The sequence below is a fragment of the Spinacia oleracea genome, chromosome 6, assembly GCF_020520425.1.
Source record: "Spinacia oleracea cultivar Varoflay chromosome 6, BTI_SOV_V1, whole genome shotgun sequence".
NCBI classification, from domain to species: domain Eukaryota; kingdom Viridiplantae; phylum Streptophyta; class Magnoliopsida; order Caryophyllales; family Amaranthaceae; genus Spinacia; species Spinacia oleracea.
The window spans coordinates 67,935,627-67,944,290 of record NC_079492.1 but is presented as its reverse complement, the minus strand read 5'-3'; the positions used below and the strand labels follow the sequence as shown (position 1 = coordinate 67,944,290).

The 8,664-nt window shown below is 37.0% G+C and overlaps 1 protein-coding gene and 1 pseudogene across 1 annotated transcript; both read left to right on the top strand.

Moving 5' to 3' along the window:
• The first annotated feature begins 2,913 nt into the window (after positions 1-2,913).
• LOC130462754 (photosystem I assembly protein Ycf4-like) lies at positions 2,914-4,071 on the top strand. The gene is given in 2 exon segments (XM_056831645.1): positions 2,914-3,671; positions 3,674-4,071. Coding segments are annotated over 2 exon segments (552 nt in total). The 5' UTR covers positions 2,914-3,517.
• A 77-nt stretch (positions 4,072-4,148) lies between these two features.
• LOC130463908 (chloroplast envelope membrane protein-like) lies at positions 4,149-5,499 on the top strand (annotated as a pseudogene).
• Positions 5,500-8,664: the final 3,165 nt, after the last annotated feature.

The following is an 8,664-nucleotide window of genomic DNA, read 5'->3' as shown; positions in this document are numbered from 1 at the left end:
TTCCGTCCAAAGTGTGGCATTCGTCAAGGGGATCCTTTATCCCCGTTCCTGTTCCTCTTTTGTATGGATATACTTTCCAGAATGTTACAGCTAGGCTCAGACCTACGTTTTTTTAGGGTATCAGTCTCACTAGAGGATGTCCTCAAATTTCACACCTTTTCTTTGCTGATGATGCCCTTCTATTTTTCAAGGCAAATAGAGACAATTGCACTCATGTCACCAACATTATCAACAGATTTTGTAGGATATCGGGACAACAACTAAATCTCCAGAAATCTCACTTTAAACTTAGTTCTAACACCCCCCCCTATTAGAACAACAAGATTTTAGAGATATCTTGCAGATGAAGATGGTTTCAAATTTGGGATCGAACAAGGTTTGAAGGAAATAGTGCCCTTGGTCCAAGTATGCATATAATATTAAGTCTAATAAATGCGGTTCAGTATTAATTAACAAGTTAATAATTCAGTGAGATCAAGTGAGCTGAATGCCTAGCTAGAGGCCGCTTCAGTTCAAGTGGAATTAATGATATTAATCCACAGCTTACTCTTGACTGAACCCGTAGGGTCACATAAATAGTACGTAAATGGATCAAGTATTTAATGGCATTAAATACTCCATCTATGGATATTCGGAATCGATGGATCTTGGTTTCAGTGGAAGCTGAGATCGTCACAAGCAAGAAATGAATACTCCGAAAACGATGATATTGCCGGAAACGGAAATATGGATCGTATCGGAAATATAAATATTATCCAAGTCGTAGATGTTTCCGGAAACGGAAACATGGTACGTATCGGAAAATATTATTGGAAATGAAAATATTACCGGAATCGGAAATATTGCCGGAAACGGAAATATTGTAAGAATCGGAAATATTATCGGAATCGGAAAATAATTCCGGAAACGGAAATATTAAATATTTGTTCGAAACGGAAATTAATTTCGGAATCGGAAATATTAAATATTGTTCGTATCGGAAATGAATTCCGGAACCGGGAATTTAATCGGAAGCGCATCGTACGAATTAGCATCGGACGAGGCTTGCTAGACGAAGGCCCAGCACGAAGCCAGGCCCGCGCCCAGCAAGCCAAGCGCCCAACACGAAAGGCCACAGCCTCGCCAGGCCCAGCAAGGCTTCAGGCGCGCGCGGGCTGTATGCTCGTGGGCTGCGAGGCAGCGCGGGCTGCATGCTCGTGGGCTGCGAGGCAGCGCTCACGCGTGTGGGCCGCAAGGCCTGCGCGGTGTGTGCTTCCCTCGTGGTCGTGTGACACTCGTGTTCGTAACGAATCCTAATCCTATCGGAATTCGTGCATTGATTAAATCCTAATCTTAAAAGATTAAATTTATTATTTAGAGTTCTAATAGGATTCTTCCATATCCTAGTAGGATTATAATTCCTTTCCATAAACTCTATAAATATAGGCCTAGGGTCACATATTTAACAGATTTTTGAAGTATTCAAAAGGTAAGATTTTAAGCAAAAATCAGCCAAACACTTGCAACCCAAATAGCCGAAAATCCTAGTAACCTTAAGGGCGATTCTAGTTGGTCAAGCTTAAGGCGGATCCGGACGTGCTGTGGACTATCTACGGAGGGACGACACTTGGAGTCCTAAAGACTTGTTCTTGTTCGGTTTGGGCGCAGCTAGGGAGGGCACGCTACATTAAATTATAAGAAATTGCTGAAGTCAAAAATGGGTATTTGTGAACAATGTGGATATCATTTGAAAATAAGTAGTTCAGATAGAATCGAACTTCTGATTGATCCCGGTACTTGGAATCCAATGGATGACGATATGGTCTCTATGGATCCTATCAGATTTCATCCGGAGGAGGAAGCTTATAAAGATCGTATTGATTCTTATCAAATAAAGACGGGTTTAACTGAAGCTGTTCAAACCGATATAGGTCAACTAAACGGTATTCCTGTAGCGATTGGGGTTATGGATTTTCAGTTTATGGGAGGTAGTATGGGATCTGTAGTAGGGGAAAAAATAACCCGGTTGATTGAGTATGCTTCCAATAAATTCATACCCCTTATTATAGTATGTGCTTCCGGAGGGGCACGTATGCAAGAAGGAAGCTTGAGCTTAATGCAAATGGCAAAAATCTCGTCTGTTTTATATGATTATCAATCAAATAAAAAGTTATTTTATGTATCAATCCTTACATCTCCTACTACTGGTGGGGTGACAGCCAGCTTTGGTATGTTGGGGGATATCATTATTGCCGAACCTAACGCCTACATTGCATTTGCGGGTAAAAGAGTAATTGAACAAACATTGAATAAGACAGTACCTGAAGGTTCACAAGCAGCCGAATTTTTATTCCATAAGGGTTTATTTGATCCAATCGTACCGCGTAATCTTTTAAAAGGCGTTCTAAGAGAGTTATTTGAGCTGCATGCTTTTTTTCCTTTGAATCAAAATAAAGGCGAGGATTAAGATCAATTTTCTTATTTGTGTCAAAAAGTCTTTGTTTTTATTGGAATCTAAAGTAAAAACCAGAAGAAGAAGAATGGGGTTTTTTGTTGGCAACATCTTAAGTTTGTAATAAAAAAAGACTTCAAAAAAAATGTGAATAACTAGAAATTATTTTCTATATTTCCGATTCCTAATTAGGAAAACTCGATCAACAAGATAAAAGAACGACTTGTACTTTTTCCTTCTGTGAAAATTAGTGAAATAAAAAATTTTTATGTTTCCTTATTACACTTACATATGGATAGAATTAAAAAAGAACTTTTTGTTTGGTCTGGGAATTTTTATTTAAAATATATTTTGGATCAGACTCTAACAACTCTTTTGGAAATTTCTAATAAACCTTATATTTTCTTGAATTAATAGAAGCAAAAGGACGAAAAAAAAACAGAAAGGAAAGTCAATCATATATTATATGTAGAAATCCAATTTCTTTTTTAGTTCTACATTTCTTGTACTTATTATATATACTTTCTTATAGAATTCTAATTAATTAATTAATATAATAACAACAAAAAAATATAACAAACAGGTACAATTACAATATCGTAAATTGAGGTACCCATTTTATAACAACTATGAACTTTCCCTCTATTTTTGTGCCTTTAGTAGGCCTTGTATTTCCGGCAATTGCAATGGCTTCTTTATTTCTTTATGTTAAAAAAAATAAGATTGTTTAGATTTTATGGTCCAAATTTCAAGACTTAGGCTTGAATCATAACACATATATCAATTTAGCGGAATGGTATACCACGCGATTTCTTTCGAACATAAATGAAAGAAAGAGCCCTTAATGCTTATGTATGTGATGTATATGGAAAGATGACGACATAGGGGTAGATTTTATTATTTTGATCGAACTAAATAAAAATAGAGTTAGATATTTAAATTTATAAATAAAAGTAAAAGTGAAACACATCCGACATCAGAATAGTACTAGTTGATGAGAGTTACATCGGAAACAAGGCAGAGTAAGGAAAGTCCAATTCATTTTGGGTATTCTTTCAATTCAAATTTAATGCAACCAGATCTAGTATGAATTGGCGATCAGAACGTATATGGGTAGAATTTATAACGGGATCTCGAAAAATAAGTAATTTCTGCTGGGCCTTTATACTTTTTTTAGGTTCATCAGGATTTTTATTGGTTGGAATTTCCAGCTAACTTGGTAAGAATTTTATATCTTTATTTCCCCCCAGCAAATTCTTTTTTTTCCACAAGGGCTGGTGATGTCTTTTTATGGGATTGCAGGCCTCTTTATTAGCGCCTACTTGTGGTGTGCAATTTCATGGAATGTAGGTAGTGGTTATGATCGATTCGATAGAAAAGAAGGAATAGTCTGTATTTTTCGTTGGGGATTCCCTGGAAAAAATCATCGCATCTTCTTCCGATATCTTATAAAAGATATTCAGTCTATTGGAATAGAACTTAAAGAGGGTATTTATACTCGTCGTGTCCTTTATCTGGAAATCAGAGGTCAAGGAGCCATTCCTTTTACTCGTACTGATGAGAATTTGACTCCACGAGAAATGGAACAAAAAGCGGCTGAATTGGCCTATTTCTTGCGTGTACCAATTGAAGTATTTTGAAAAATGGGCTGAAATTATGAATGCTTTCTTAACTTGGCTTAAGATAATTAATCTAGAATATTTTTTTCTACGGCATACCTTAATCTCATCAGAACGCCCACTCAGGTCAAAACAGACGTATACAGAACAACCAAAAGGGAAAACTTTTTATGCCTACAAATAATAGGTCTTTAAATGGAAATCCATTCAATTCCGTAACAAAAAAAATAGTATTTTTTTGTCCAGTAAGTATTTGTAATTGATATATAAAATACAAATAAATAATGTAAATTTTTTATGTTATCTCTTTTTCAGTAATACTTTCTTTTGTTCGCTTTAATGATCAAATAATTGGATTTATTATAATTTATAACGATAATTATCCAAACTCTTTTGTGTTTTGCCACCCATTTTTATCATCACATTCAGGCCTTCAATTCTTTTTTTGTGCTATGATTAACTTGTGCAATTTTTTAAAATATTTTCTATTTTGGTAGAAAGTGAGTTCTTTCATCTTGAAATCGAAATAATATCACTTAATTGAAAAATGAAGTGGTTCTTCCGCGTATTCATTAACAATTTATAGATGAAAAAAAAATGGAAAAAAAGAAAGTATTTATTCCTTTTCTATATCTTATATCTATAGTATTTTTACCCTGGTGGATCTATCTATCATTTCAAAAAAGTCTGGAATCTTTGGGTTACTACTTGGTGGAATACTAAGCAATCTGAAACTTTTTTGAATGTTATTCAAGAAAAAAAGCTTCTCGAAAAATTCATCGATTCATGGATACTAAGCAAGAGGAGCTCCGCTTGTTGGACGAAATGATAAAGGAATATCCAGAAACACAGTTACAAAAACTCGGTATAGGAATCCACAATAAAACGATTCAATTGATCAAGATGCACAATGAGGATTGTATCCATATGATTTTGCACTTCTCGACAAATTTAATCTGTTTCCTTATTCTAGGCGGTTATTCCATTCTGGGAAATAAAGAACTTATTCTTCTTAATTCTTGGGTTCAGGAATTCCTATATAACTTAAGAGACACAATAAAAGCTTTTTCTATTCTTTTAGTAACCGATTTATGTATCGGATTTCATTCACCCCAGGGTTGGGAACTACTAATTGAATCTATCTACAAATATTTTGGATTTGCCGATAACGATCAAATTATATCGAGTCTTGATTCCACTTTTCCAGTCATTCTAGATACAATTTTGAAATATTGGATATTCCGTTCTTTAAATCGTGTATCCCCATCGCTTGTAGTGATTTATCATTCAATGAATGACTGAAAAGAAGAAAAAGGGTATACGGATATAAATCCAATTCAAATTTCTAATTCGAATGTTTGTTGCTTTGTACATAAAAATAATCAAAGCATTACAAATTGCACCCCCTCTTTACTATTTCTACCCGTCTCAGGCGGGGAGTTCCTCCGATATTCCAGTAATATTTTTTTATTAAATTCAGTTTTCAGTTAAAGTAAATAGCAGAATCGTGGATAGAGAACTTTACTAGCAACCTACCCAATTTATTGTATAAATTTTCGGAATCAATGGTTGGACTATGCAAACTATAAATACCTTTTCTTGGATAAAACATCTAAATTATGCTATATGATTATGTGTAAATTATATGTTTCCTGGCATTATGGTTTTTCCGCATGATTTATGTTTATTCATATGTATCATAACCTAACAAGGTTAGCTCCTGGAATTCAGTTCATCTGTCCCAAGCTCATAAACTTATTCTTATCAATTCTGTTCTTATTGCAATGGCGTCCCATGTCCTGAACTGTATGGAAATTCCGCTTTCGATTTCTTATAAGGTTGATTCTATTTTAGCTCGATTTTTTTGGGCTAATAAAGAGAATTCAGGAATGCACTGGGCTAGGAAAAAGATTATCCAACTCCCTAAAGGTTTAGGAGGTTTGGGGATTCGTAGTATGGTTTCCCTGAATAAAGCTCTATTGATGAGACAAGCATGGCGTATTTATAAGAATCCACACACAATGTTGGCCGAAGCTTATAGGAGGAAGTTTTCATCCCCTCTCGTGACCGGGAAGGTATGTACATTTAAAGGTCGAAAATTTTCCTGGGGTATGCGGGGTATTTGTCGTGCTAGTAATCTTCTTCTACAAGGTTGCGAGTGGAAAATTGGGAATGGAAATGCAGTTTGGGCAGGGAAAGATAGATGGGTAAATGGCAGAATTCCCGAGTTAAAATCAAATGTGACCCTCCGAAATGCTATGAAATGGAAAGTCAATCATTTCATTCTTCCCACTGGGACGGATTGGAATCTGCATAAGGTCAATTCGTGTTTTGAGTTTAATGATGCTAAACAGATTGCTGCAATGGAATTACCTTTTGCTGCTGCTGATGATTTTCAATACTGGCGTTTTCATAAGTCGGGAAATTTTACTGTCAAAACGGCATACGTTATGTTGGCAGTTGAAGACTATGGTCTTGCTACACCTCACCAAGACCTAGAATTCTTTAAAATCCTCCGGGCTCTCAAGAGCCTCCCAAAATGGAAGCTTTTCCTATGAAAATTGTTGTACAATGGAATTGCTACGAAGGTTAATATTGCAGACCGTGGGATTCCGTTGTCTGTTACTTGCGATTTTAGTGCAAATAGTAATGAGGATACTCAGCACATATTTCGCTTTTGTGACCTAGCGAAACAAGTGTGGAGGATTGGATCTCTTGAGATCCATTCAGAAATCAATGAGGACCTTTCTTTTGTAGATTGGTTTCTCTACTATATCCGGCTTTTTCAACGCCAGGATGGGAAAAATAGCTCTAGGGCTATTTACTTTATTGCTACTATGTGGGGTCTTTGGTTGGCAAGGAACAACGGAGTTTTCAGGAATGATCATGGTAATATATCTACAGTTTTTTCTCTTATCACGGATGCAATACGTCAACAGGGGATTTTGCACTTTCTTCATCCTCCGAAATTGATCCTTTATATCCTCCGGGTTTTTTTAGAGAAATACTTGCTGATACAGGAATAGAAGGACCATGTTGCTTTATTCAAGTAGATTGTTCGTGGAAGAAGAAAAATCGAATTGCTGGTATGGGTTGGTTCCTTGAAAATCAACAACCTTCCACAAACAGGGTTTTAGGAGGGGCGCGTGTGGGATCAACGGAGTCGGCTCAGAGGCACTTGCATGTTTATTTGCTCTTCAATGGAGTATTACTGCCAACCTTCGTTGTATTACAATTCTTACTGACTCTCAGACGTTGGTTGAGATGCTACTACAGCAGGAGACCAGTGATATTCAAAATCTTTGGACTGTGAAGGAAATACATCGACTGGGGAGTACCATGGGCTGGTGCAGTATTAATAAGGTAAGTCGACAACAGGTTCAAGAGGCGCATGATCTTGCACACAAAGCGGCTTCGACATCTATTTCCTTTTCTTTCTTTCCTTAGTTTGTTTGTTTGTTTTAGCATATGTCAAAAAGAAAAAAAAAAGAGAATAATAATTATTAGTGACGAGGACACAAGCATATGTTCGCCTACAACTCTGATTGAGTGGTTTCCGAATCTGAACTTCTATTGCACCTTACCTTCAACCTCACGTACTTTCTCAATGTTGCTTGGCTCTGACATCCTGTGTTGAACCTCACGTACTTTCTCAATGTTGCTTGGCTCTCTGACAAAAAAAAAAGAAGGCATTGCCATCTCCCATTTTTTAGCTTCCCAGCCCCTTTCATGTTCTTATCTTTAGAGGTTTCTCTCTATGTTCCCTAACTGATTCAACATGACACCCTTAAAACAAATACAGAGCCAGATAAACAGCAAACATGTAAAACTTGAACTCCGAATCCCCAATGAATAGTGTTCCGGTGTTGAAGTGGATGAAACAATGGGCTTCGAATGAAGGCCCTTTTGTATGTGTTGAAGATCTTGCTAGCTCGAATGTATCGTGTCCAAATCAACCTGCACAATGAACGAGTTACTAGCCTCGGGGGTGTTTCCGAGGAAAGCCCCTCCGATGCCTAAGTAAGAACAATGCTCGAATTCTAGAGAGAGAAGTTCCCTAGAAGAGTAGTCTTAAGGCGTGAAAATGGACGTACCTTGGTAAGTGAGCCATGACGGCTTATTTATAGTGTTCGTGCAATGATTGCCCTTAGGTCATTTATTGCAAGTGGGCCTTGGGCCCTGATTGGTGGCTGAATAGCCTTTTGGACTGTAGTGCTTGTTGGTTTGATGCTGCTATATTGAGCCCTTGGGCTTTGGACTTAGTGGCCCAATTGATAGTCAATTGGGAGCCCAAACAACATGCCCCCCCAGACCCGGCCCATTTAGGAACAAATGGGCGGGTTTCCTGTATCAGAAGTTGGAAAGTTTTCCCTCTCTTTTTTTTAAAAAAGGGGCGTTGGAACCATGCATCAGTGGGGCAGGTGTCACATGGATGTTTTGCGAATGGCGTTGATCGAACGGCTTAGGATAAAGTTGGAGTTGGGCGGTTTCTCGAGCCAAGGTTTTTAAATACTCGACCCAAACGATCATTCAAAACTTTATTCACCCAAATTCTCGAATTTTTCCTAGAATTTTGCCGATTTCTTTGTGAGTTTTCTTCAGATCTTCGTGAAT